A 27,736-nucleotide genomic window follows, 5' to 3' on the forward strand; every position below is an offset into this window, starting at 1 on the left:
ACAATGTCTATACCACGTAATTTCAAGCTTCTTGAAGAATTGGAGAAGGGTGAAAAAGGTCTCGGAGCTGATGCATGTTCTTATGGTTTAGCAGATCCCAACGATATCACAATGACCACATGGAACGCCACCATTCTGGGTCCGCCAAACTCCGTCCATGAAAACAGAATATACTCCCTGCAGGTGGTGTGTGGTGAAAGTTATCCAGATGCTCCGCCAAAGGTGCAGTTTCTCTCAAAGATCAATCTACCCTGTGTCGATCAACGTAATGGCGAAGTTATTCAATCGAAATTCCCAACTCTTAATAGATGGCAGCGCTCGTATTCTATTGAAATACTTCTCTTGGACCTGAGAAAGACAATGGCAGAGCCGGCCAATAAGAAACTCCCGCAGCCAAAGGAAGGCGAAACTTTCTAGTTGAGACTTTCACTCTTTAAGGACTTGTTTAAGATGAACAACAAACAACGGACAGCTTGAACAAGCAACAAGGAGGGGGGGGGGGGGGGGGGGGGGGTTATTTGGACACTCAACACAGGAAAAGTCGAATAAGTTCATCAAGGTAGAGAAAGGGTAGAAAGGAGAGAATGGAACAAGATTAAAAAAAAAAAAGAAAGAAGTAGTCTACATTAAATCATTGTCCTTTTCCTTGTTATACCTGTTATACATGTCTCTCATAATACGCTTGCATCTTCTCTTGAAGGACAGAATCTGCTCTTAAGAAATCTTGGATTTCGTCATTTATCGTGTAGGTATTGTCACTCCGACTAGTCACCTCAATGTCTCTGTAAACTCCCTCCTTTAATCCATGCTTTGGCTGCAGCCTGTACCCAACAACCTCGCCGTTCCGTGTTTCCAAACACCTTAGGAAAACCCTCTTGAAGGGCAGACATATCACCCGGTTCCCGTCATAAGTACACTGGTTTTGAATTAATTGGTACAAACTGCAGTTAGGTGGTATTTCTTCACTCCTCATAACTGGGAATAGCTTCTCAATCTCTCCTCGTGTATAGACAGGCAGTGCCGGCGCCATCTCTCGTCACTATATATCCATATATTCACATATATTCACATATATACATATACATATACGTATACACTCAGTAATTCCAATGTGCCATCTGCGTATCCCCTTGTAAATTTTTATGCTTCTTTACTGGGAAAAATCAATTCTCATGCCCCGTGGCTCGCCATTGCTATTCTTAACACCCTATACGGTGTCACCTCCGTACAACACTGGATTATGGTACAATCACTCTCCTGCACACGTTCTCCACGATCATCTCCATCATCTGCTGGTGCTTAAGGTAGGAAAAACGTAACCAACACCAATGTCTGCCCCATTCTCTGAAATCCAGCCAATTTACTCAAAGTACCCACCACCTGCTTCTCCCAAATTCCAGTATGGGACGGCCGGTTTCAGGATGCTTGCATCAAAACTGGACTCTGTCATGGTGGCAGTGGCCACCCTCTCGGTGATCCGCTCCTTCTCCCTTCAGGGGAAAACAGTCGGTGTAATGATCACTGCATCCCACAACCCGCCTCAAGATAACGGCGTCAAAGTTGTGGACCCATTTGGTGATATGTTGCCACAGGATTGGGAACCTTTAGCTACAAGTTTAGCTAATTGTACCAACTTCGACGAGTTTGAAAGCATACTCAACCCTTTGTGGAAGAAATACAACCCCAATGGCAAGAATAAGGCCAATATCGTTATAGCGAGGGATACAAGAGAGAGCGGCAGTCATTTGCTAGATATTTGTACCCAGTTGTTTGAGTCAATACCTGAGTTTGTCAATTGTACAAATTTTGGTGTCTTAACCACTCCCCAACTACATTACATTACCAGGGCTTTTAACGACCCATCCTTTGGCGAACCTACCGAAGAGGGGTACTATAAGAAATTGAATGAATCTTTGCTTAGATTGTTGGAAATTAATGAATTGAACGCTTCGGACCTTACTAATGTGGTGGTTGATTGTGCAAATGGGGTTGGTGCTCTCAAGCTCGAGCAATTCTTGGAAAAATCAGCAGTTGCTAGCAAGTTTAAAGTGGTCAATGATAACACAGAGGATCCACAGCAACTCAACGTTAAATGTGGTGCAGACTACGTCAAGACAAACCAACGGTTGCCTGCCAACATTAGTGAAGCAGTTGCATCCGCTCCTAACACCCTATGCGCATCATTTGATGGTGACGCAGATAGGCTTGTTTGCTATTACCAAGGTGACGGATTCGTGCTCTTCGATGGCGACAAGATAGCGATTTTATTATCAAGTATGATTTCAAAATTGTTATCTCAGTTATCTGTCGATTTGAAAGTGGGTATAATTCAAACGGCATATGCCAACGGCGCTTCTACTTCTTATATCGTAGAAGAACTCGGATTACCTTCCATTTGTGCCAAAACCGGTGTCAAGCATTTGCACCATGAAGCTCTCAAATTTGATATCGGTATCTATTTTGAAGCAAATGGTCATGGTACAGTCTTGTTTAGCGATAATTTCAGAGACAAGATTTCAAAGATCAACCATCCTGCGGCAGAATCACTGCTATTGTTGAACGACTTAATCAACCAAACTGTAGGTGACGCCTTGAGTGATTTACTAGCAGTTGTGGCTTCGTTGTGTATTCTAAAGCAATCCAACAACGACTGGTCTAGAACATACAAAGACCTCCCTAATAAACTAGCAAAAGTCGTTGTTAAAGATAGAAATGCCTTTGTCACTACAGATGCAGAGAGAAGGTTGATTGAGCCAAATGCCATCCAACCGAAAATAGACCAACTTGTCAGTACGGTAAAATTAGGAAGATCTTTTGTTAGACCCAGTGGCACTGAGGATGCCGTCCGTGTCTATGCTGAGGCGTCAACAATTGAAGAATGTGAGTACTTGACTAACGCCGTTGTCAAACTCGTTGCGGAATACTCGTGACTAAAGTAAATCTAGAACTTCACCTTTCTATACAAGTAGATGTCAATGAAACTTTAATAGTGCATTGTTGTAGAACCCTTCACCTCTAGAGCTCTGACGCGTTTTCGCCAGCAAAAACATGCAATTACGCGTGTACTTGCCTAGTCTAGATTTCTGGTATGAAAATATTTCTTTCATGGACATGCCCGCTGGTCCTGTAAGGAACATCATTATCTACAGTTTCTTATTGTGATAAAGGAGGATATCTTTAACTTATTCAGCACGGCACTACGTGCACGATCTACTTCTGCACCTCCAAAGTATATCAACTTTATTCAACAATGAGTATGTATCTACCCCTCTCACCGTTTCGCATCTCTCCATCCCCCCATGTTGGTTACTGCTTGATCTAGTTACTAACCCTTTTTGGACCTATTCTGACATACAGACATTAGTGAGAGATCACCAGAGTCTAGAAATACATCTCCTCTGCGATTGGAATCGCAGGGCAAGAAGCAGTTGTCAATGGACGTCCCCACTCTGGTGGAAAAGGAACACCGGGTTTCCAAAGTGGACTTTTCGTATCTTGTATCACAACTATCTCCGTCTCCCGGTGCCTGGTCTCCACCGAGAAAATCGAGCCAACCTGACCTTGAGGAGTTCATAGACATGGACAACGAGTCAACCCATTCTGAGAAGTTCGAGTATAAGGGAGAAACAGTGCACGGTATCCTGGAACATGCACGAACAAGAAGCGCTGATTCAAAACATTCAAGTATATCATTGAACAATTCCATATTGTCAATCAAGAATGAATCGCACAACACATCCTCCTCTTTCCTTAATTCATCCGTACCCACCAATGACATCCTAAATAATTCTTCTTTCAATGAACCATTTGTAGAGCAAAATCAAGTTGAGGATCATACACCAATAGTACACCAACAACAACACTTTGATGATTCCACGCCTGTTCCAGCTAGACGCCAAACAATAGATAACGATGATTTGAAGCTATCCAGTGAAGTCATAACGAATATATTCGCTGAAGATTCAATGACCATGCTAGAGCCAGAGTCGAAAAATCAAAGCCGTATCCAAAGTACAACATCTTCAATTTATAGTGCTCTACCAAATAGAATCCAAAGTACTACATCTTCTATGTATTCTGAAATTCCTGGTCACAAATCTGTAGATATTACCGACGGACTGAAAAAATTTAGGATATCCTCTATGAAACCACAGTTGCACAAACATACCAGTCAACCGCTTGAAAACCTAGAAGAAGTTAATGAAGAAGTGGAATTTCAAGATAATGTCACTTCCAAGTATGATTCACTAGTGGATGATCAGCCTTTGGATTTTACCTCTCCCACTCCTTCAGTTGGACAACCAACATTTCCACCTAATACAGCACCTAGAGTGTCGGTACTAGATCAATCCATTTACAAAAATAAAGGTGAACCAGCTCAGTCGAAGACCTTATCATCAGTTCAATCACAGCAAAATATTGAAAAAATGATGGATAAAACTGGATCTTCCAAAACTGAATTATTTGATAATTATGAGATGACTGAAGAAAGTAGAAGAGATGAAACAGAAGACGAAGATGAAGATACCTCCGCTCTTTTTGTTACTGCTATTTATGCATTCAATGCAGATAGCTTGGAATCGGAGAATGACTCCTCAATCTGTCTATCGTTTGATCAGGATGAAATAGCGTTTACCTATAATTTAGATGATTCGGGATGGGGTGAGGTAACGTTGTTGTCTTCACTAAAACGGGGTTGGGTTCCAATGAACTATTTCAAATCCACCGTAACTTCTGGTATTCAGGACATTGAATTAAAAAGCTTATCACCTAGAGACCTTGCAGAAACCCGGGCTCCATTAAAGTTACTACTGAAACATGCTGGTACATTTTTATTGAACCCTCAGTCAAAACCTGTATACATCAATGGTGAACTACGTGGATATACCTTTGATGTTGAGTGCTTTAATGGAATGACCGATGGTGTCCGAAAACTGTTAATTGACACCAACTGTATTTCAAGATCGAATTCGGTTGTTCAATCGAAACCAGTCGTTAGAAAAATGAGAAAAAAACTCTTACGTGGTTGGGCCGACCTTATCGGTAAGGGCAAAGATTACATGGGGACTATAGCAAGTTCCAAGATTGAATATTTGCAACTCCTCACATTTCATTTATTGCAAAAGGCTATCACGTTTTTAGATATTTGGAGATTAGAACAGGAGAGGTTGGACGAGGAAACTCAGCAACTACCTCAAAGAGTGGATAAAAACAGAACAACTCTTGCCTGGGATTCGTTTGAGTCCGTTAACTTGAACATCCTATACCTCGAAAAGCCTCCGATTCTTTCTTACAGAATTAACGAAATCTACAATCAACTAATAACCTATTTTTGCTTAATTGCCGGAAGAATTGATTTGGTCGAACATAATCCAAAGAGTTTTCAAGTTGTTGCAACTGTTACAGGGCACATTAATCTGTTAATCAATGAGTATTTTTTTATCATTAAACTCTTGAAAAGTACAATGAACGAACAAGATAGCGAGAAAAGGTTATCCATGAATTTAACTAAATATGGGAAGCTGACATCAAATATGAATTTGAAAACACAGATGAAAAAACTTGATTTGCAGACAGAAAAGTTGAGACAAATGGTCGAAGAATTGAATACGTACATCAAGATATTGCATGATTCTGCCAAAAAAGAGATGTTCAACAGAGGAACTAATTTCAATGCTACCGAAGTCAACAATAATTTGTATTTCTATTCTCGGGAGGGTGGTGCTGTCGTTGTGTGTGCATGTAAAATGATTGAACTGTGTTCTAGCATATACTACATAATGAAGAATTCAATAAGCTTTGACGATTCAATGCTGCTACCTCAAAGCAGAAGATATCCAAATTACCTCAAAATGAGTGTTACGCCTGAAGAGTTTATTAAAAAGTGCTCTTCTGCACTAGCTAATGACTCTAATATTCAAAAACAAGTGAGTAAGTATAAGAGAGAATCAATTGCGTTGAATTCCAAGCCTGAAAAACTGAGAGAGAATGTCAATCGAGTCAGTCAACAATACTCTATCTTTAAGATGGGTAATTCGACTGATGTGCAACTAAGTTCTGCAGGTCTAGACTTTTTGTCTCACATTAATTCTGATGAACAATCGAACTTTTTAGCCGATGACCTTGAGACAGACTTACAGGCCACAGAGCTTTCAGACTTAGAATTCAATGTTGAAAGCGAACTTATTAGAAGTCAGACGGATGGCAAAATTATTGGTGCTTCCTTCAGAGCGTTGGTTTATTTATTGACGGATGAGAGTAATCCACCTGATTATTTTTTTATCAATGCTTTCTTTTTGACTTTTAGGATTTTTGCGGACAGTACTCAGTTATTGGAGGCTTTAATCAGAAGGTTTGATGTGAATGATGACTACAAAAACAGATTGAATGATGGCACAGGAAAATTCACTGAGATCAAGGTGATGAATAAAAGAAAGCTAGTGGCTAAAAGCTTTAGATTTTGGCTTGAAAGTTATTGGAATTCAAAGAATGATTATTCTTTGTTAGCTCCACTAATGAACTTTTTCAATGAAGGTATGAAGAACTTCCTACCTATTGAGAGCTATCAGTTACTAGTCACAGCGTCTAAATTAATTGGGAACCCACCAATAGAAAATAATGACGACAGGTTGAACTTTTACAACAACTTTTCCAATAACGAACAATTACTACCAAGAAAGATTTCTTCAAAATTGCACCAAAAAACATTGAAAAATATGTCTCTTGGTGCCAATCCTAATGGTTTGCTTACTGAGATTGAAGCATATAACGCTTTTTTGGATGATGTTGAAACTTATGACCTCGAAAAGATCGACGAAGCTCCGATTGAAAATAATTCACGTCTTTCGTTGAGCTTAAACTTAAACATCGAACTAAAGAATTCAGGCTCTAATTCTGTATTATTGACTCCGCAACAAATTTCGATGATCAGAATGATAATCATGTCGTACCGCCGTATGTTAGGAACTCACTGGTATAAGAAGCATATTGAAAATCAATTTGAGCCACTGGACACCAAAACCTTAATTGATTCATGGTGGAGTGCTTCCCAAGAAAGTTGGAAAATTCTAAATGACGACCTTACTTTACTCAATTTTAACGGTTTAGAAATAGCTAAGCAATTGACTCTTATTGAATCCAAACTTTTTTGCTCTATTCAAGTAGGTGAGCTACTGAATCAAAATTTCACGACCAAAAAGTTACATCTTAATTTATCACCAAATATTCAGAAATCAATTTTGTTTACCAACCTGCTATCTGATTACGTTATTGAGAGTATTTTAAAACCAGACTTGAAAATGAGGCAACGGATCCATGCATTCAAATGTTGGTTGAAAATCTCGATTTCATGTCTCTATTTGAGGAACTTCAATTCGTTAGCCTCTATTATGACTTCATTACAAAGTTTTCTAATTACACGTATATCAGCAATCTGGGAAGGACTTACAGAGAAATATAAAGAATTGTTCCATTATCTTGCATCGATCATTCACCCAAACAAAAACTATAGTGCTTATCGTGACAGACTGCGTGATTTTTTGTCCACGAACGAGCAAGATAATATTGACATTCCAATAGTTCCTTATCTTTCTTTATTCTTACAAGACTTGACGTTTATTGTCGACGGTAATCCAAATTATCGTACAAATAGCAAATCATTTTTAGATGAGAAATTGATTAATATAGATAAGTATCTGAAGATCACAAGAATTGTTAGTGACATTCAAGCATTGCAGATTTCTTATAAAGATGTTGGTGAGTTAGGTCAATTGTATAATGACAAGAATACTGATATCATTCGATCTGAGACAATCAAAAACCTGAAGGAACAATTAGGTGGTACTGATAATATGATATCATTTGCCGACATGTTTGACATTTACGGGGTCCCAATTTTACAGGAATTGATTTTACTGGAAATTTGGAAAGTAAAGCAGACAAATGCACGAGACGACGATAGAAGTTGGAAATTGAGTTGTGCAATTCAACCAAGAGACCTAAACGGTTAATTCAATATTTTTCATTCTTTTTTTTTTTTGAGCTTTCTTTATACGCTTTTTTTGTAACAATTATTATAATTTATTAAATATGGACCTAAAATGTTCTGAAGTTCTAATATGAAGAAATGTACATATGAATAATAACTAGATAAAGAATGAGGTGAAAGTTAACACTGGCTTATTTTTTAGATTCACCAATGTAATTGATAGCAGAACCAGCCTTAAAGAAAGCGACTTGATCAGCGGACATCGTGTGCTTGCAATCAATGACAAATTGCTCACCACTCTTCTTGGTGACTTTCATTTGAATGACTCCACCATTATCTCCATTCTTGGCAACCATGTCCTTCAAGTTGAGTGTTTTTAGAATATCACCAGAGGATAGTTTGTCATAGTCAGCTTCATCGGCAAATGTCAAAGGTAACATACCTTGTTTCTTCAAATTAGTTTCATGAATCCGTGCAAAAGATTTAGTTAGGATGATTTTACCGCCTAAAAATCTTGGTTGTAACGCAGCATGTTCTCTTGCTGAACCTTCACCATAGTTGTGCTCAGCAACAACGATCCAAGGTCTGTTTTCCTCCTTCCACTTGAACATCAAATCTGGAATAGAGAATTTACTTCCATCTAAATCATAAGCTGTGTTAACTTCGCCAGTCTCCTTATTGACTGCACCAATAAGAGTATTGTTTGCAATATTAGACAAATGGCCTTTATACTTTAACCACGCACCAGCAGCAGAAATATGATCGGTAGTACATTTACCCTCAACTTTCAAGATAACAGTAGTTTCTACTTCTTCTCCGTTCCATTTATCAAATGGCTCTAACAACTCTAAACGATCAGAGTCGGAGGATACAGAAATTTCTACTTCTGGTTTTGGTTGAGGTTCTAACTCAGGATAGAATTCTTCTCTACCTTTGATGAAACCTTGAGATGGTAAATCTTCACCATTTGGTGGCTGAAATTTGAAATCCTCACCATTTGGCAACTTGATAGAGTCTTTCAAAGGATTAAAACCCATTTCACCTGAGTAGATAACAGCAGTAACAATGTCCGGTGAAGTCAAGAAGTTCATTGTCTTTCTGTTTCCGTCATTTCTGGCCTTGAAGTTTCTGTTGAAAGATGTGAAAATAACGTTTTCTCCACTAGGAGCATCGGATCCTCTGTCCCATTGACCAATACATGGACCACAGGCATTAGCCAACACAATGGCATCGTTCTTCTCAAAAGTATCAATCAAGCCATCTCTCTCCATAGTAGCTCTGATTTGTTCAGAACCAGGGGTGACAAAAAAAGGTATCTTGGGTTTTAGACCAACTTTTTCTGCCTGCTTGATGATTGAAACTGCTCTAGTCATATCTTGATAAGAGGAGTTCGTACATGAGCCAATCAATCCTGCTGATACTTCATTTGGCCATTGGTTCTCTTTAGTTACTGCTTTTAACTCTGATATTTTGGTGGATAAATCTGGTGTAAATGGACCATTAACTGATGGCTCTAAAGTATTTAAATCAATTTCGATGATTTGATCATACTCTGCACCTTCATCAGCTCTCAAGAAGCCGTACTGGTTATTTACGTCTCTTGCAAGGTCTGCAATTGGACCTCTACCAGTTGCAGTTAAGTATTTATGATGTGCTTCTTGCATGGGGAATGTTGAAGTAGTTGCGCCAATTTCAGCACCCATGTTACAGATGGTTGCCATACCAGTACACGATAATGTTTTAACACCGTCACCAAAATATTCAACAATATAACCAGTACCACCTCTAACGGTCAGCTGGCCAGCCAAGTGGGTAATAACATCCTTCGGAGAGGTCCAGCCATTCAATTCACCGGTTAGTTTGACTCCTAAAATCTTCGGTGCTTTTAATTCCCAGGGGGTCCCGGTTAAAGCGTCAACAGCATCTGCACCACCGACACCAATTGCAATAGCACCCAAACCACCCGCATTTGGAGTGTGAGAGTCAGTGCCCAACATCATCAAACCAGGAACTGAAAAATTTTCCAAAACAATTTGGTGGATGATACCAGAACCTGGACCCCAAAATTGAATACCAAACTTTTCTCCACATGATTGCAAGAAATCAAAAACCTCTTTGTTTGTTGAGATAGAAGCCTTTAGATCAGTATCTGCACCCTCTTTACCGACAATTAAGTGATCACAGTGAATCGATGCCGGAACAGCTGTTGATTTCATACCACATGTAATGAATTGCAAAAGTGCCATTTGAGCTGATGCATCTTGCATTGCGACTCTGTCAGGGTTAAGTTTCAAATATTGTAAACCTCTAATGTCTCTTACATTAGATGCAATTTCTTCTGGATTGACAAGATGGGAATACAAGATTTTCTCAGCTAAGGTTAAAGGCTGACCATTCAAGACCTTTTGAACCTGTTCTAAATTTCTCAGGAGTTTAGCATATGGTGGAGTTCTAGATTCAAATCCTGCTGGTGCAACTGGTATAGAGCTGGCAGTCGCAAATTTACGAACGGACCTTCTGGCATGAGCAAGCATCCTGTTATGTAAAAGGGGGGCAATTCCGTAAACAAGCTTATTAGAAAAGTGTAAGTTGGAGAAAAAATACAAAAAGTCAAATCAAGATTGAAAAAGTCATCAATGAAGAAAAATCAACTTGGTCTGAGTCATCAAAAGGAGCGGAATTGGTGAAAAATCTTTGTTTGCTTTTCTAATTCAACAGAAGAGCTAATAGTTTCAATCCTTGATTGGCAAACTTGATGGTCAAGCCATATCCCAGATCCTGATGATAAATAGGGATAATCTATCACCTTGTAATGTGGATTAAATGGTTGTTTGCTTGACATGGCTGCACTTGCCAATACTTGAACGTACGGTTTCAGTTCTATTTATGCACATTGCCGCTTTTCCTAATCCAGTAAAAACGGACAAATACAAAAGAGGCAATTTTAGAATCGCGGCAAATTCAGAAATTCTGAAGAAGCGTCCTTCATTGGAAAACGTCCATTGGAAAAATATCAAATAATCTTGGTTGGTTATTTTCTATTCTTTCTTGCTCCTTATTTGCCATCTCTGAGATAAAGGGAAGTACTTCAGCAGCCAGAGTAGACTTAGGCAAATAGGTAAATACGTTGGTTGGATGTCTTTTGTTATAGTTTTCACCGCTCGAATATCTGCATGATTTAGAACGTTTACCATGAGTGAAATATTTACTTGAGTAAAACTCAAGACAAGAGTTTTTGTCTTCATTGAAATCGTCTCTAAGGGGTTTAACTTTTATAGTGTTTGTGAAATAGGCAATGTCCGATTCATATGATAGTTTTTTCAACCGAGAAAGTAACTTTATTTTTTTCCTCTTGGTGTTTGTTTCGTTTTTCGTCACATCAATCAAACCCACGTTTGAATTTTGCGTTGGTATCGTATACGAGAAAAACTGTAATTGCATTATTGCGCTTCTTAGACTGAGTTTTGAAAACCGATCAATAATCGCATTATCAAGACGTAAACCTCTTGATAATGCAATGAAATCAATATAGTGTGATAAGTCTAGTTCAGAAATCGATTCTAAGGTGTAGATGGTAGATTCGTTGATTATCCTATCAGGGATTGCCTTCAAACTAGTAGTAGTTAGCACTACAGGACGATATGAACAAGCTAACAAATTAGTCACACAAGACCAGAAATCTTTGTCATCTTCATTTATCAGATCAACATCATCAAATAGTATAATTGAGTTGCTCTGTTCCAAATTTGTAGTTGTCCCAATCTGATTCAGTCTGAATTCCAAATTTTTCTTTGACCTAGATTCATTTGAGCTAAACTCGAAAACATGGCCATTTAACTGTTCAATTATCGAGTATACCAGGGTAGTTTTACCACAACCGACTGGTCCTTCCAGGATAAGACAAGGAACATCTTCTTTGGAATCACCATCATCATCAGAAGAATAAACGATAAAATCATCTTTAGTGGAATTTGCGCCCCTCTTTAGCTTAAGCATTCTTTTATTTGAGTCGACAGATTTAAGTGTAAGGAAGGCATTGGAAATCCAGTTGAATATGTCGGAGCTAATGTACTCTTTCTGTAGGTTTTCTGAATGACAGGTTGGTCTATATAAATCACACCATTGTGAAACCGTGTTGTTGGAGGTATTCGATCTATAATCATTTTGAAAGAATTTTGTAAATCTGTTATCAAATTGAAGATGCTGGTATTTTTGAAAAATCTCATCTGACGGCAGTATGGATGTTTTCGTAATATTACAAGTAGGCCTATCATTCCTTGTTTCCTTTGAAAGAGAGGAGACGACAAAAAGACTAAACTCAGAAGGCTCTATCACTGGAAGTGATGGTTGGTTTTTCTTTTGATTCGGAATTTCGACAATTAGAGGTCTTCTGAGTAATTCCTCTTCTATCGGATCTATATTTTTATTGATGAATTGATCTCGAGTAAGCCATGGTAATTCCAGTTGCTTTTCGATAGTTAATTTCGGCGCCAACTTCTGCCTTTTTAATTTATCTTTAACTTCAAGGAAAAACGGGTGGGAGGTGTTCTTTGCATGTACACGTTCTCGCTTAGAATATCTCAACGTGACAAAGAAACTCGGACGCGTTGATGTTCTAGGTTTTTTGGTCTGTTTTCTGTTTTGATGTTTGGAGAAGTTGCCAGTTAAAAGGGATAAGGCGTTAACTTTGTTGACATTGCGACTAGTAGAAGGAGTGATGATTTCAGATTCGAACTTCATCGGGTCTTTATCCTTGTATCCCAGTAGAAGTTGTGCTGCCGTCAATTTTTTCATGTCTTGATAGTTGACTAAGAAATAAAAGAGAAGATTTGTCAATATCAATGCTAGGAAAGACGAAAATTTGAAGCGTGTGCGACGCGATGTTTGGAGTGTTTTTAATTAATGGCTCAGCGCATCTATCAAGAAAACAACCAGAGTTAATGATAACATCAAAGACCATGAGGTGTATCAGCAGATCTTTATGCATAGTTTGAAGCATGTAGGCATATTCACAGATGTATGAAGTGCCCATAATATGAAATAGAAAGGAGTGAAAAACTCATTGGGGGAAATAACACCGGACTCCTCAAAAGGGAGAATTTTCGTTTTCGGGTAAAGGAGCAGAAACACGTTAATAATAAAACCAAAAAAAAAAAATACACCATAAGCTGAGCCCCATTTGAAAAATATTTATGTTAAAAGGGGACTCGGTGTTAAGGATACCTTGCAAGTTTGTAAGTGCAACACTGTTTCTTTCTAGCTTGCAAGACAATTACTAGAGTAGAGGCTTTTTACTATGAAAAGGGGTAACGAAGACGACATTTACAAGGAACATCAAGGGGAGTACATCGATAGACTATGTGAGGTGTCACTGTCGGAGGAACAGGAGAAAGTTAGAGATGTTATAATTGACTTCTGCAAGCAAACATTAGTTGGTTATCAAGATGGAGATAAGGCCAAGGTGTTTATAGTTGAAGGTGGGGCGGGGACAGGCAAAAGTGTTGTTATGAACACTGTATTCAACGAGATGCAGAGACTGACAAGGCAAGTCAAAGTGGACGGACTTAAAGACGAGGACCATTACCTTTTGGTTAACCATCCAGAGATGATCCGTTTATATTTGCGTATTTCAAAGAGATATCCTTATTTAAGGAAGGGTGATGTTGACAGACCCACCAGTTTTGTCAATAGGGCCGACAAGAAAGGCAAGGCAGGCGTGGTTATCGTTGATGAAGCACACCTTTTAGCAACTTGTAAAAATTCGTGGAAAGGATGGAGATACGAGAACCATTTAATTGAAATCTTGAAAAGGGCCAAAGCTGTTGTTCTAGTCTATGACCATCGGCAATGTTTAAGGACCGACCAATGGTGGGACAAGGACACCATGACACAACTGCTCACCAGCGAGGGTATCGAATACAGCAAGGCCGAGCTGAAGGTCCAATGGAGAATGCAAAGTGAGGCTGTCTGTGAATGGGCACGTAAGTTCTGTTATGAGAAGGTGCAAGGATGGCCCGTCAAAGAAGCCAAGGAAGCGGGCTTTGATTTCCGTTATTTTGACAATGCCCAGAAGATGTACGAGAAAATCGTTGAAATGGATAAGAGATGTGGTAGTAGCAGGATAATCAGTACATACGATTCACCATACAGGATCAGTGGGGGCAAGACGTATTATGTTGATGGGCGGGGTGGATTCCACCAGCCTTGGGATAAATATGTTGGTGGGCCCGATGTTCCACCATGGAGTGTTAGAGATACCATCCATGAGGTGGGGAGTTGTTACACCGTCCAAGGTATTGATCTCGAATACGCTGGTGTTATTGTAGGTAAATCTGTTGTTGTTGTTGAAAATCCTGACAAGAGCATGCATATAGAGGTTGATGTCTCTCAATACTGTGATAATGCAGGGGTAGCGAAAAGGAACGGTCAATATCCATCTCCGCGTGCCGTGGAAGACATTATTCGGAACTCACTCTATGTGCTACTCACTCGGGGGAGGAAAGGGTTATATGTGTATGTGGAGAGGTTTGCAAGGAGAAAATAGTACCATGTTTTCCAACCAGTTCAAATTGATATATTAATGAGTAGTTTCTATATATTGTCAAGGGTGTGACTAAGAATGTTGTTTCAAGAGAGGATCCTGTTTCCAGGGTGTCGCTATTTTGGTGCTGGCTACATCTGAACCACTCTATTGGTAGCGTCAGCGAGAAGTTACCCTTACCACCCCCCCTTCCCCCCTTGTAAAAAAAAAAGAGACAGCAAAACGCGCTCCATTTTCCCCATCGGGTAGCACCTTACGGACATATATTCTCGCCAGCATAATAGCGCAGGAGATATCGGTCACTCGCGGGGATAACGCTCACACTTCTTCTACCTTTCTCCATCTTGAGCCTTCTTTTCACGATGCGATTCGCTGTCGGGGAGCAGCATATAGGGAAAAAGTTAACTGGAAACAACTTAGGCCCTTACAAGGAGCTCTGCATATCAGAATGTAAGAAAATGTACAACAATGAAAATCTTTCCTCCATTACTATTCCCGTTATTCTCCAACTTCTTTCATCTATATATTACTTCTTAAAGCCACTTCTCTCTCTCCCCCCCTCCATTTCAACGTCGAATGTAAACCACTTGACTCCCTTCTTTCCTCTTTTCTTCTTTCTCCTCCCCCCGGTAATCCCTGTATTAGTCAAAGCTAATTTATAGAGAATTTCTGCTATTTACGAAAAAACCAACATGAAATTCTTGTCCTCATTGGCTATTGCTGGCTTGGCTTCAACTGTTTTCGCCAAGGAACATTACTATCATTGGAATGTTACTTATGTCTCCGGTAATCCGGACGGTCTCTTGGAAGTCGATGATATAGTGGGTTGTAATGGTGAATATCCTTGGCCCGAAATCAGAGTTGAGAAAGGTGACCGTGTTGTTGTTGAGGTTTACAATGGTCTTGACAATGCAAACACTTCTGTCCATTTTCACGGGCTGTTCCAACATGGAACAAACCAGTACGACGGTGTTCCAGGTCTAACCCAGTGTCAGATTGTGCCAGGTCAAACTTTAATTTACAATTTCACGGTTCCAGATCAAGTTGGTACTTATTGGTACCATTCTCACTCCAACGGTCAATACATGGATGGTATGAGGGGTGCATTTATTATTGAGGATCCTGACGATCCTTATAAGGCAAACTATACCCAAGAGAAAACCATTGCCTTGGCAGAATGGTACCATGATAACATTTTCACCTTAACTGAATCATTTTTGGATTTATACAACCCAACCGGTGCTGAACCAATTCCTCAAAACTTATTAATGAACCACTTTATGAATGCTACTATTGAAGTAGAGCCTGATACTGATTACTTGTTCAGAATAATCAATATGGGAGGTTTTGTTTCCCAATATTTCTGGATCGAAGATCACGATATGACCGTTATTGCTGTTGATGGAGTCTATGTTAAACCAAACACTACTGATATGATTTATATCACTGCTGCTCAGAGATATGATGTTCTTGTTCACACTAAAAATCAAACCACTAAGAACTTTGCAATTATGCAGAAGTTTGATGATACTATGCTTGATGTCATCCCTGACGAGCTCCTTTTGAATGTCACCAATAACTTACAATATAATAAAGATGCAGATTGGCCCGAAGAAAGTATCGTTGAGGAATTGGATTTCCTTGATGATTTCTGGTTAACACCACTTGAAGATTATGAAAACTACGATTCTTATGATCATCAAATCACCATCGATGTCGTTATGGACAATCTATTGAATGGTGTCAATTATGCTTTCTTCAATAACATCACTTATGTTGCTCCAAAAGTTAACACTCTAGGTACCGTTTTATCTGCAAACACTTCAGAGCTTGCACTAAACTCTGAAATATATGGCTCTAACACTCATGCTATTGTTTTACAAAAGGATGAAATTGTTGAAGTCGTCTTAAATAACAATGATACCGGTAAGCATCCTTTCCATTTACACGGCCACGTTTTTGAAGTCTATCAAAGAGGCCCTGATTATGGTGATGAGGATGAGCCTGTTCCCTACAATGAATCAGCACCATATACACCAAGAGAAAAATCGCTATTCAGAGATACTCTTTATGTTAACCCACAATCACACTTTGTTATCCGTTTCAAGGCAGACAACCCTGGTGTCTGGTTCTTCCATTGTCACATTGATTGGCATTTGCTTCAAGGTTTAGCTCTTACTTTTGTTGAAGATCCTGTTGGTATCAGAGAAAAGGAAGCAGATTTGGGTGAAACATGGAAAGAAACCTGTGAAGCTTGTGGCGGCTACACAGGAAATGCTGCTAATAACACTGACTTCTTAGACTTACATGGTGAAAATGTTCAACCAAAGGACCTACCTGCGGGTTTCACAGCTAGGGGTATTGTTGCATTGGTGTTTTCTTGTGTTGCTGGTGTTCTTGGTTGTGTGACAATTTTCATTTACGGTATGGCTGATATTCCAAACATCGAAGAAAGAGTCGTTAAGGATTTGAACATCGATGAAAGACAACTTCTTGCTGAATTCGATGAAGATGAGGATGAAGCAGTAAGTTCAACAGGTTCAACCGATCCTAAATTCCCTGATACTGTCACCCACACTTTGGAAAAGTAGTTAATTTAAGAGTACATATATAACGTTTTCTATTTTTTTTCGCCTCTACAGTTTGTTTCGTTTTAATTTTCTCCTTTACTTAGGCTTTTTAACCTTAGTTTGATTCCACCTTGAACCCTCAATCGGTTCATGCAGGTGACTTTGCTTTTAGAAAATTGTAAGGAACCACTTCATACTATACTTGTTTCTATTATCTTCTCAAACAAGGTGAAAATCAAGATGCTAGCGGTACTACCAATGACAAACCATTTGTCGAACCAATCATTCATAAAATCAACGTCCAATGAATCTAAAGTCATCTTTAGCCCACTCCACTCTTGCTCATTTATCCATAACTTCGTTAGGTGGATGGGGAGCTTAGTGTTGAGCATCAATGCTGTTGATATCACATATATACCAGTCATTTCACATAGGACCAAGGGAATTAATTCTTGGTATAGTTCGTCTAGTATGGCAACGCTCTCATTGTATACCTGGAGTTTGTTGACAATCTCGAGACCAACTAGCTTTTTCTTGACTAACCTTAGGTTTTTAAAAGTAATTAATACATTCTGAATTGACATTAAAAAAAAAGAGACTGAAATGAGAAAATTTATTATCATTGTGATTTGTTCACCATTGTATCCTAAAATATGTGCAATCGTGGATGCCAATAGATCGCCGTTACCATCAATTTCACCTTTTTTCTTCTGAACAATATTCATCATAAATTGAATCACTCGTATTATCCCATATCCTATTTTGTAAATACTATATATCCAGGTAGTATAGGTGACGAGTGCACCAATTCCTTTGTCACCGTTTTTTATGTTCACAAGTTCTCGACTTAAGCTTTCAGCTTTTATTAGGTCAACATTTTCAGACTTTAATTCCCTAATCAACTCTTCCTCTTTTCCACTCAATAGAAGCTCGTGTATTCCATGAAACCACTCATACATCTCCCTTAATGACATCACACACCCAATACCATTCAAAATGGACAAACAACAAATACCAAATAGAGAAACTAAGTACAAAGATAATTGTAAATAGGTGCCTGACATCTCTTTGCTTGTGGCCAAATAAACGACAACCAAGACTAGGATCCATGCTAAAATCACCTTACTGTAATCAACAAGATTTGTGTTGTTTGGAGTTGGCTGTATCCATTTATAAAGAATGTATACGGGTATCACATAAACTAATCCGATTGTTAATAATACCAAAGTGATGTAACAATCTAGATGTCGAATGGAAAAATCGCAGAATCTTAAAATATCAAAAAGGAACAAGCCAATCAGTTGTACCGACAACGACATGATCACATCAATTGCAATAATAACAAACCTGCTTTCTCCATAAACTTTTATAGAATCGATCTGGTTATTAACCACGTGATGATCGATGTGTAATATCTGCAAATTTCGATTTGTTAACGATGCAAGACGTGCATTGTTTGTTGTGTAAATCAAAGGTAATATGATGGGACGGATGAATTTTTCACTAAGTTGGTAGCTCAGAATATGAGAGAATACTAAAAAGATAGTACTTGCCACCTTGTAAAGGAAAGCCATTGGCCCAAAACGGTATTATTACAGGGGGACAATGTATATGTGTATATATAGATACAAAGCGCAAGTTAAGTAGTGTTGATTTCATCTGAAATTCAATTTTTGAACCGCGTTGTTAATTGATTCTTCAGTTGACGATTTTTTCATAGAGCCAGTCATTGATTGTACTCCATTTATCTTTGAATATGTTTCCCTGAGAGAAATCAACATTGGATTCGAGTAGTTGGAACTGGAATCTTCCATTTTGGATTGCTAGGTCAAGATTATCTTCCATATCTTCACTTGATATGGTGCCTTTGGATAGTGACTTATCCACTTTACTTAATCCACGTTGTTTTATGTCATGAATTTTACCAATTTCAGTCTCTAACATTTCTTTAATTTTTGTACTCTTCTTGGATGTAAATAAATCATTTTTATTGCAGAAAACTAGCATATCGATACCATTTGGTCTGCTTTCGGAAACGTTCAATATTTCTAACAAATCTTCAGCAACATCATGGCATGCTTTCGCATCAAACGTACTTGAATCAATCAAATAAATAATACCTTTAATATCTGCAAGGTGCTCCTCGAAAAAGGGGGTAAGATATAGACTCTTCAACTTTTTATTAGCAGGGAAATCAATAACGTATATATCTTGAAATGTTTTCTCTCCAGCAAATTTCTCATCCACTTTCAATTCACCCTCTTGTGGTTCTAATGAACTAACTGTTAGTAATGGAAGTGTGCCTTCCTTTAATAGATGAAACAAATTCGTTTTCCCACTACCTTGTTGCCCACAAATCAAAAACTTCTTTTTATTGGAGGTGATCAGAGAATGTCTCTTCATCAGATATCCTCCAAGAGCAAGAAGAAAGATAGTAATAATTAGCGGAACTAGAATGGACGTTTCCTTGTGAAGTGCTTGGTTCATGCTTGTGTATGAAGTTTACCAATAAAAGGTTTTTTGCAAACTAACCGATATCAAAAGTGGTGCAATTTAAGAACTTTCTCAATATTGGTGAAATTTAAGTACCCTCACACACATATTACGATTATAAACACTTATTCATTTTTTTGATTTAAAGCTGGGGCCTGTTTTATGTGAAGAAAATCTCTATCCTGGTATTCTAATATAAATAGGTATATAAATGTATATACATAGTAAGGTAAAAAATGAAAAGTAGAGAAGCAAGAAGTAAATAAAAAGAGTGAAAGAGAAAAATAAACAAATTAACTCGTTAAAAAAAAAGAGATAAAGTAACAGTTTCTTGATGATTACTATACTAATTATGAATCTATTGTTTTTCCTGTGGTTTCTATATTTTCTTCGGAGACAGAATCAATCTTATCTCCCGATGAACCTGATTGGGTATCTGCAGATTCATCCACATCAACATTTCCAAGTGGGCCCTTGAACCATTTCTTAGCATCAATTGCATACCAGCCACCTGCACCTATAAATACAGCACCTAAGATAACCACTGTATAGTTCATATTCTCCTTGTTAACAGGCATGTAGTTAGGGAATATGAACACAATCGAAAGGAAAACAGTCCATGTGACACCATATAACATGACGAATTTAGATAATTTTCCCATATGAAATGGACCTCGTGGAACACCCATTTTTTCTCTATTCAGAGCAAATAAGAATAAAACAATAATATAAGACCAATCTGTGCAGATTGCACAAGCTGAGAAGATGGCATTCATAGCAATATTAGAACCTAAATTGATCAAAACAAGTAACGAGTTGATCAGACAAATCAACCAGACACATCTCAAAGGTGCCTTGGTTCTTGGGTCTAGGTTATACCAGAAATTGGAGTATGGTAGACCTCCATCTCTGGCGAAGGACCACAAACCTCTAGCAGTATAGCACATTGCAACGGCACCACAGAACCAAATAACCACAAAAGCTAATGATAGATATGCAATAGCACCGGTTTTACCCATAGCAATGTGATATATTTCAACAATTGGCTGACCAGATCCGGTGTTCAAAATACGATCTAAATCAGTGCCCATAGTTAGCGTAATCACAATAACTAGAACCCAACCGAGAACAGCGGTAGTAGTCAATGCCGAGGCAATTGCAAGAGGCGTCAAATAAGCTGCATTATAAGCTTCCTCAGACATTCTGGACGTAGCATCATAACATGTCATGACCCAAGAAACTTGTAAGAATCCAAACAAAAAGGCCCACCCATCTGCATCCCAGCCAGTCGAATTGATAACTTGGCCAAATGTATATTGTCTAGTATTGAATTCAGGACATTTTGCAAGCAAGGTGACGATTAAACCAATCGTTGCGCCAATATTAACAAAACAGTAATATTTGGTAACGCTGGCCAACACTGAGCCAGGCAAAGAGTTGATAGCACCATGAGAAAGTATAACTAAGATTGCAACAGCTGTGATATGTCCTCTGGATGGATTATATGTGTAGTCAGAAGCCATTTGGATAACATTCATTAATAGAGTTGCCGCTCCAAAATCGGTGGAACAACATCCTGTAATTGCACCTGTAAAATATAGCCATGCATCGATCCAACAAAGCAATGGAACGTATTTCTTTGGGGTGACATGTGTAATAACATAGTACATACCACCAGAGGTTGGGAAACATGAAGTGATTTCTGCCACTGACCATGCGATACAGAGACAACCCAAACAACCTGCAAACCAACACCAAACGGCACATGCTGGACCACCAGCCCATAATGGGTAAAGATAAGTGATTGAAATTGTTCCCATCAAACCAGAAATGGAAAGGGCAAATGAAAATGAAGAGAGGAAGTCATAGGTTCTATTGAACTCTTGCTTATAACCCAACTCAGCAAGAACCTGTTCATCTTTATTAACATTGGCATTACCTGACTCTAAAGTACTTGAACCCAGTGGATTGATTTTTTTGAGAAGACCTGACATTGTTTGAATTTTGTAGTTCTAGCTCGAATCCAGTATTACTCTATAGAGAGGGTCCCCAATTATCTATAGACGAGGGAGTTTGTTAAATACCATGTGAAAGAAGAGACTAGGGTCCCTTAGTTTGGTAGTTTATTCAGATTTACACGCAATTCAATTCGTCTTCTCGCCATGGATGCCTCCGACCAATAGAATTTCTCAAGTCGCAATATGCCATTTTCACATGCACATACTAAATGCAACCATAAGACAAATAGTGTGGTGTGAGGGTGTTTCCTAGAATTTTAAGGTTTACCAAGGCCAACGCAGTCACATGGAGAATAGTAGTCCAAGAGAAATCAACTTTGGAGACAACATAGCAGCTGAAGAAAAAGAGTAGATGAACCATGGCCATATTTATATCAAACTAAGGGTGTTGATAAAACAGGCTCTGAATCCTACCAAATTCATGCAACTAAATGGTAAAGTGGGGAAAAGTGTCTCTTGGTGGAAACCAAGTAGAAGACGCCGCATTTCACCTTCCTATTTAGGTATCCTGTTCCAGTAGTTGCGAAATTTACCTGCCGTGTTAGGAAGGTTGTTTCCTCTTCCTTTTTTTTCCACTCTCTTAAATGTAGTGGCAGAAACAAAAATGCGGCTCAGCATAGTATATCGAATACGGTTATTATAAATTCTATTTATACAAACAATCAATTACCCTTATCTGGACTTTCCATGATGGCCACCTTGATCCTATTTGACTTTACAGGATCAGAACCAGCAGATCCCATTTCATAGTCTTCACTTCTAACCTCGATTCCGTAGGAGGAATCATCGTCAGCGTCAATATTAGCCTTTGGTCCAATAAACCATTTCTTAGCATCAATTGCATACCAGCCACCTGCACCTATAAATACAGCACCTAAGATAACCACTGTATAGTTCATATTCTCCTTGTTAACAGGCATGTAGTTAGGAAACACAAAAACAATCGAGACAAATAAGGTCCAAATACATGAATACATCATAACAGGTTTGGACAATTTTCCCATATGGAATGGACCTCTTGGAACACCCATTTTCTCCCTATTTAAACTGAAGAAGAAAATAGCGATAATGTAAGACCAATCTGTGCAGATTGCACAAGCTGAGAAGATGGCATTCATAGCAATAGTGGAACCTAAATTGATCAAAACAAGTAACGAGTTGATCAGACAAATCAACCAGACACATCTCAAAGGTGCCTTGGTTCTTGGGTCTAGGTTATACCAGAAATTGGAGTATGGTAGACCTCCATCTCTGGCGAAGGACCACAAACCTCTAGCAGTATAGCACATTGCAACGGCACCACAGAACCATAGGACAACAAAAGACAAGGACAAGTATGCAATAGCACCGGTTTTACCCATAGCAATGTGATATATTTCAACAATTGGCTGACCAGATCCGGTGTTCAAAATACGATCTAAATCAGTGCCCATAGTTAGCGTAATCACAATAACTAGAACCCAACCGAGAACAGCGGTAGTAGTCAATGCCGAGGCAATTGCAAGAGGCGTCATGTAAGCTGCATTGTGAACTTCTTCAGACATCCTGGACGTAGCATCGTAACTGGTCATGACCCAAGAAACCTGTAAGAATCCAAACAAAAAGGCCCACCCATCTGCATCCCAGCCAGTCGAATTGATAACTTGGCCAAATGTATATTCCCTAGTATTAAATTCAGGACATTTAGCCAATAAGGTTACAATTAAGCCAATTGTTGCACCAATGTTAACAATACAGTAGTATTTAGTAACACTTGATAATACTGATCCTGGCAACGAATTGATTGCACCATGTGTTAAAATAACCAAAATTGCAACAGCTGTAATGTGTCCTCTTGAAGGAGTATAAGTATAATCGGAAGCCATTTGTACGATATTAATCAACAAAGTTGCCGCTCCAAAATCAGTGGAACAGCACCCTGTAATTGCACCGGTAAAATATAGCCAAGCATCGATCCAACATACTAGTGGAACGTATTTCTTAGGTACAACGTGGGTGATGACATAGTACATACCACCAGAGGTTGGGAAACATGAAGTGATTTCTGCCACTGACCATGCGATACAGAGACAACCCATGGCACCAACAAACCAACACCAAACGGCACATGCTGGACCACCAGCCCATAATGGATAAAGGTAAGTAATTGAAATTGTTCCCATCAAACCGGAAATAGAGAGAGCAAATGAAAAAGTGGATAAAAATCCATAGTTCCTATCGAATTCTTGCTTATATCCTAAATTTGCCAACCCATTCGCATCTTCTTTGTCTTGAATCGAAGGCGCATCGTTAGAAAGAACGGACTTGATTGTCTGTAAAGTTTTCTGACCTTTAAGTTCTTCAGTCATTTCTTTGCTTGGTAGTTATATTGACAGGAGCAAGGTGAAGGTTTTCTTCTCTTTTTCTTACTTAGCGTCTCTGGATTAGTTTGTGGTATTTCAAAAATAGGAAGAGAAAATAACAGTCAGCATTTCCCTTTAAATACCAAATGATTGCAAGAGCAGACTATTAAGATCTTGATGAAACTTAATTCTTATTTTGTCGAAAAAATCCTAGGAGATTAGATGGGGAGGACAAAAGTGCTCAATGGGGTAAATATCATGGAACTACCCAAAAGGGCAGGCGGACCCCTCCTTTCTTCATCAACGATGCCTGACATAAAAAGCTGGTGCGCATCACTTATAACTAATAGACTCGAACTGATTGAGTGATTTACCTCTCCTGTTTCTTATCAGTAAAACTGATTCTTATCTCATCAATGCACTCATTCTTATCAGTACAAAATGCAACTATTTTCATTAGCCCAAATCTCAAAGCTAAATTTTATTCAGCCTAACGCGAATAGGAGAATTGAAGTAAACTAAAAAGAAAAAAAAACAGAAACTTTTCAAACAAAATTTGGGCAAGATGGCAAGATGGCAAGATGGCACGTGACCCGTACTTCCCGATTTAGCTATAGATAAGAACATGGAATAAAGTCAATTGATTTGCTGCTTCTGGTGTATCGAAGATTGTCGATATTTCTGATATCAGATTATCGATTGTTTCAATTTATTATCTGTTTGGTGCTTCTCTAACAACTAAATGAATTGACTGTGCCTCTTAAAGTAGACTCCATATACACCATTGCCACATAGACACTTCCACTCACATGATCAAACCCGTGCAGCCCAATCCAGAGGTATCGCCGCCCACAAATAACAGCATCTTATCTCCCAAAGTGGAGGTCGATTCGAAACTTAGCTTGAATGATCCAGATAACAATTTAAACACTTCCTCTAGCTCAAGAAAATCAACATCTTCCAGCGAGTGTACCTCTAGAAAATGCCCCAAACAGCCATTGACACCTTCTTCTGCATTATATGAGGGGGATGATGATGTCAAGTCTCTAGTTTATAGTGATAAGGATAGCACCAACATACACAATACTCCACCTAGAGAAAACACCACAACTGACTCGCTTTCAAAGGACAACAGTGGTACCATCATTGACAATGTGTCATCCACTCCTAATTCTGAGAAAGTAATCAATTCAAGAAGGTTTTCTTTCAATAAAAGGCCCGTCAGTTTCTCCTCTAAATTACAAAGAAAGTCCTCTCAGATATCCTTTATAAACAACTATCCCCCTCAGAGGTGCGATTCAATTAAGAGAGATATAGACCACTCTAAATTCTATTCAAAGTTCAAGGGCATAATGAAAGACAAGGACGAATTACCTGATTCTGCAATTAACGACCTTTCCTTTGAGTACAACTACGATGAAAAGATTAGGGCACCTAGGATGTCCGTGGTTTCCTTCATTTCCAAAGCTTCAAGTATAAACAGTCAGCAACAAAACCATTTTAATGCTACGAGACAAACATCAGCACCTGTGTTGTTGAAAACTCGTACATCATCTTCAAATCATACACTTGAAAGTCTGTCAGAGGAGGCGTCCTACCAGCCTGCTTCATTTGATTTGACAAAACAGTTGCGTCATTTGTCTATTGGCGAAGATGCTGAAAAAGTACGTGACGAAATAAATACCCCATTTAGTGATGCTTATACATATAACATCACTAAAACAAAATCACGCATATCTAACTCATCTTCAAACGTTTCACCGACAAAGGAAAAAGCAAGTTTCCTCAGTCATGAAGAAAAACCTCCAAAACAAATTGAAGCTCCGACAAGACTTGCAAAAGACTATATTCCCCCTGTTTTGAGGCCTATACCCACCACCTCACTTGTTCAGATAGATTTAGCGGAGCAAAATGACTCGACTAAAGCGAAGAGTATTGACCATGTAGAAACCACACCAATAATGCTTAACTCCAATGTGGAGCTAAACACCCCTCCATCATCTTCATCGACTTTGGATAGTGGTACCAAATGTGGGCCCAAAAAAGGTAAAGTGCATTATCAGCTTTTCACACAGCTTTCCAACCGAGAATTGCCAAAAACACCAGTTTTGAAGACCACTCTTGGGGAGAATCCTAGTATATCGGAGGCGCTACTTACGGCTTCGGTGACCAATTCATCTTTTTATTTACCTAAAAAGACTCCATCAAACTTGGAGCCTTCACATTCACACTGGAAACCAAACTGTGCTGTTAGTGCCTGTGAAAGTTGCGGCAGCTCTTTCAATTTATTTCATCGAAAGCACCACTGTCGCCATTGTGGAGGGATATTTTGCTCTAACTGTTTGGGACAATTTGCTAATTTGAACTTGCTAGGTAATTTTGAGAAACCTGAGTTGCTTGTGCGTTCTGCTTTGTTATCCCCCATACAATCAACGGAAACTTGTGCTACATTTGGCTCAAATAAAACCTTCTCACAACGAGAATCATCCCAAAGGTACTCTGCGTTTTGCAAAGTATGCCCCGAATGTTCAAAGCTTTGGATACAATTTTTAGCCTCAGATGAAGATTATGAAGGAAAAATTCTTCTTGAGCATGGTGGATCCACTGCTTCTGCAAACTTAAGAAAAGAAAGCTTGAATGCTGTTCCATCCGATTGGAATTGGAGTTCGTTTTGAATTTTTTTGTTTACCCTATTAAAGGTTCTTCTTGGCTGTAACGTAAGCATTGACAATCATACCTTTTTTTGCAAGGATCCTTTTACATTTATATATCCGTTTACAGATTTCCTATGTATTTTCACATATTGCCATCAGGGAACTTGAGTGCAAAGTCTTTGTTTATCATGACTTATTGAATAGATTGAAAACCATCACATTCGTTTCTGGTATATATTTTGAGCTTTGGGTGTAAACAGGGGTAGCAACTTTTGTTAACTCAAGTTGATCCATATAAAGAGCCTCTTTAGTACTTTATGGAAAAGATTCATTGACAAGGTTTCTTTTAAGACTCCAGAAATACACCCTAGTTTAGAGTTCCAAGATATAAGGAAGTAACTATCCCAATGGATTTGAGTTTAAAGCATGCGTTTTTTTTTTACTTGTCCAATGGCTACCTATGGAATTGACTATACTAATCTTCTACAATGGCTTATCAAGTCTTTCATATATTTCTATATTTTTTTATAAAGTTCATTAGACATGGTTTCTATTTTTATAAACGTTTGATAGATTCAGTTCTTAAAATTGTATCAACGAATTGCACGGAGGCATTATGGAGTGAAGTTACTGTCCGTCTCCAACAGAGGTTTATAAGGAAACTGATTTTAAAATACTTTTGAGTAGATAGTGTCTATGTTTGTTGCTTTTTAAAAGCTGGTTTATCATATAGAAGGATCGGGTACTGATATAGAACATACCAGGTCGTTTTAGAAATATTCCAAGGAATATTAGTCATATGAAGACTAAACTTATCTTATTTGCATTTGACTACTTTTTCTGTTATTGTATACCACATTTGAACTAGTTTATTAAAATGGATGTAATGACACAACTGGAAAAAGACAAGCTATTCTAAGCATACCTTGTAGTTTATGTTGAAAAAAAAACCTATACCTTGTCATCGCCATTTACTAAATCTGTGTTTATTACTAAAATGGATACTGACTCGGGAGAAGACAGATTACAGCCAAATACCAATGGATATTGTTTCAATGCAAGCATGTATATCCCAAAATTTATGCAGGTGTATGCATCAAGGACTTTGGATTATACCAACTACTTCAGTTT

At 38.5% G+C, this 27,736-nt stretch overlaps 13 protein-coding genes across 13 annotated transcripts; 6 read left to right on the forward strand and 7 right to left on the reverse strand.

Annotated features, from left to right (window-relative positions):
- Positions 1 to 3: 3 nt before the first annotated feature.
- Positions 4 to 417, forward strand: C5L36_0A01350 (uncharacterized protein; the record flags this gene model as incomplete). Its single annotated transcript, XM_029463146.1, has 1 exon — positions 4 to 417. The coding sequence occupies one exon, from the start codon at positions 4 to 6 to the stop codon at positions 415 to 417; it is 414 nt and encodes a 137-aa protein (XP_029319006.1).
- Positions 418 to 658: 241 nt separating this feature from the next.
- C5L36_0A01360 (uncharacterized protein) lies at positions 659 to 1,030 on the reverse strand (the record flags this gene model as incomplete). Its single annotated transcript, XM_029463147.1, has 1 exon — positions 659 to 1,030. The coding sequence occupies one exon, from the start codon at positions 1,028 to 1,030 to the stop codon at positions 659 to 661; it is 372 nt and encodes a 123-aa protein (XP_029319007.1).
- Positions 1,031 to 1,328: 298 nt separating this feature from the next.
- On the forward strand, positions 1,329 to 2,930 carry C5L36_0A01370 (uncharacterized protein; the record flags this gene model as incomplete). The annotated part of the gene is made up of 1 exon (XM_029463148.1): positions 1,329 to 2,930. One exon carries the CDS (start codon positions 1,329 to 1,331, stop codon positions 2,928 to 2,930), a length of 1,602 nt encoding a protein of 533 aa, XP_029319008.1.
- A 504-nt stretch (positions 2,931 to 3,434) lies between these two features.
- C5L36_0A01380 (uncharacterized protein) lies at positions 3,435 to 8,009 on the forward strand (the record flags this gene model as incomplete). The annotated part of the gene is made up of 1 exon (XM_029463149.1): positions 3,435 to 8,009. The coding sequence occupies one exon, from the start codon at positions 3,435 to 3,437 to the stop codon at positions 8,007 to 8,009; it is 4,575 nt and encodes a 1,524-aa protein (XP_029319009.1).
- A 169-nt stretch (positions 8,010 to 8,178) lies between these two features.
- Positions 8,179 to 10,521, reverse strand: C5L36_0A01390 (uncharacterized protein; the record flags this gene model as incomplete). Its single annotated transcript, XM_029463150.1, has 1 exon — positions 8,179 to 10,521. The coding sequence occupies one exon, from the start codon at positions 10,519 to 10,521 to the stop codon at positions 8,179 to 8,181; it is 2,343 nt and encodes a 780-aa protein (XP_029319010.1).
- Positions 10,522 to 10,972: 451 nt separating this feature from the next.
- Positions 10,973 to 12,781, reverse strand: C5L36_0A01400 (uncharacterized protein; the record flags this gene model as incomplete). The annotated part of the gene is made up of 1 exon (XM_029463151.1): positions 10,973 to 12,781. One exon carries the CDS (start codon positions 12,779 to 12,781, stop codon positions 10,973 to 10,975), a length of 1,809 nt encoding a protein of 602 aa, XP_029319011.1.
- Positions 12,782 to 13,283: 502 nt separating this feature from the next.
- C5L36_0A01410 (uncharacterized protein) lies at positions 13,284 to 14,531 on the forward strand (the record flags this gene model as incomplete). Its single annotated transcript, XM_029463152.1, has 1 exon — positions 13,284 to 14,531. One exon carries the CDS (start codon positions 13,284 to 13,286, stop codon positions 14,529 to 14,531), a length of 1,248 nt encoding a protein of 415 aa, XP_029319012.1.
- A 689-nt stretch (positions 14,532 to 15,220) lies between these two features.
- Positions 15,221 to 17,119, forward strand: C5L36_0A01420 (uncharacterized protein; the record flags this gene model as incomplete). Its single annotated transcript, XM_029463153.1, has 1 exon — positions 15,221 to 17,119. The coding sequence occupies one exon, from the start codon at positions 15,221 to 15,223 to the stop codon at positions 17,117 to 17,119; it is 1,899 nt and encodes a 632-aa protein (XP_029319013.1).
- Positions 17,120 to 17,289: 170 nt separating this feature from the next.
- C5L36_0A01430 (uncharacterized protein) lies at positions 17,290 to 18,672 on the reverse strand (the record flags this gene model as incomplete). Its single annotated transcript, XM_029463154.1, has 1 exon — positions 17,290 to 18,672. The coding sequence occupies one exon, from the start codon at positions 18,670 to 18,672 to the stop codon at positions 17,290 to 17,292; it is 1,383 nt and encodes a 460-aa protein (XP_029319014.1).
- A 124-nt stretch (positions 18,673 to 18,796) lies between these two features.
- C5L36_0A01440 (uncharacterized protein) lies at positions 18,797 to 19,585 on the reverse strand (the record flags this gene model as incomplete). The annotated part of the gene is made up of 1 exon (XM_029463155.1): positions 18,797 to 19,585. The coding sequence occupies one exon, from the start codon at positions 19,583 to 19,585 to the stop codon at positions 18,797 to 18,799; it is 789 nt and encodes a 262-aa protein (XP_029319015.1).
- A 356-nt stretch (positions 19,586 to 19,941) lies between these two features.
- Positions 19,942 to 21,585, reverse strand: C5L36_0A01450 (uncharacterized protein; the record flags this gene model as incomplete). The annotated part of the gene is made up of 1 exon (XM_029463156.1): positions 19,942 to 21,585. The coding sequence occupies one exon, from the start codon at positions 21,583 to 21,585 to the stop codon at positions 19,942 to 19,944; it is 1,644 nt and encodes a 547-aa protein (XP_029319016.1).
- A 686-nt stretch (positions 21,586 to 22,271) lies between these two features.
- On the reverse strand, positions 22,272 to 23,957 carry C5L36_0A01460 (uncharacterized protein; the record flags this gene model as incomplete). Its single annotated transcript, XM_029463157.1, has 1 exon — positions 22,272 to 23,957. The coding sequence occupies one exon, from the start codon at positions 23,955 to 23,957 to the stop codon at positions 22,272 to 22,274; it is 1,686 nt and encodes a 561-aa protein (XP_029319017.1).
- Positions 23,958 to 24,760: 803 nt separating this feature from the next.
- On the forward strand, positions 24,761 to 26,626 carry C5L36_0A01470 (uncharacterized protein; the record flags this gene model as incomplete). Its single annotated transcript, XM_029463158.1, has 1 exon — positions 24,761 to 26,626. The coding sequence occupies one exon, from the start codon at positions 24,761 to 24,763 to the stop codon at positions 26,624 to 26,626; it is 1,866 nt and encodes a 621-aa protein (XP_029319018.1).
- Between the last annotated feature and the right edge of the window lie 1,110 nt (positions 26,627 to 27,736).

The sequence above is a fragment of the Pichia kudriavzevii genome, chromosome 1 (genome assembly GCF_003054445.1).
Source record: "Pichia kudriavzevii chromosome 1, complete sequence".
Lineage (NCBI taxonomy): Eukaryota > Fungi > Ascomycota > Pichiomycetes > Pichiales > Pichiaceae > Pichia > Pichia kudriavzevii.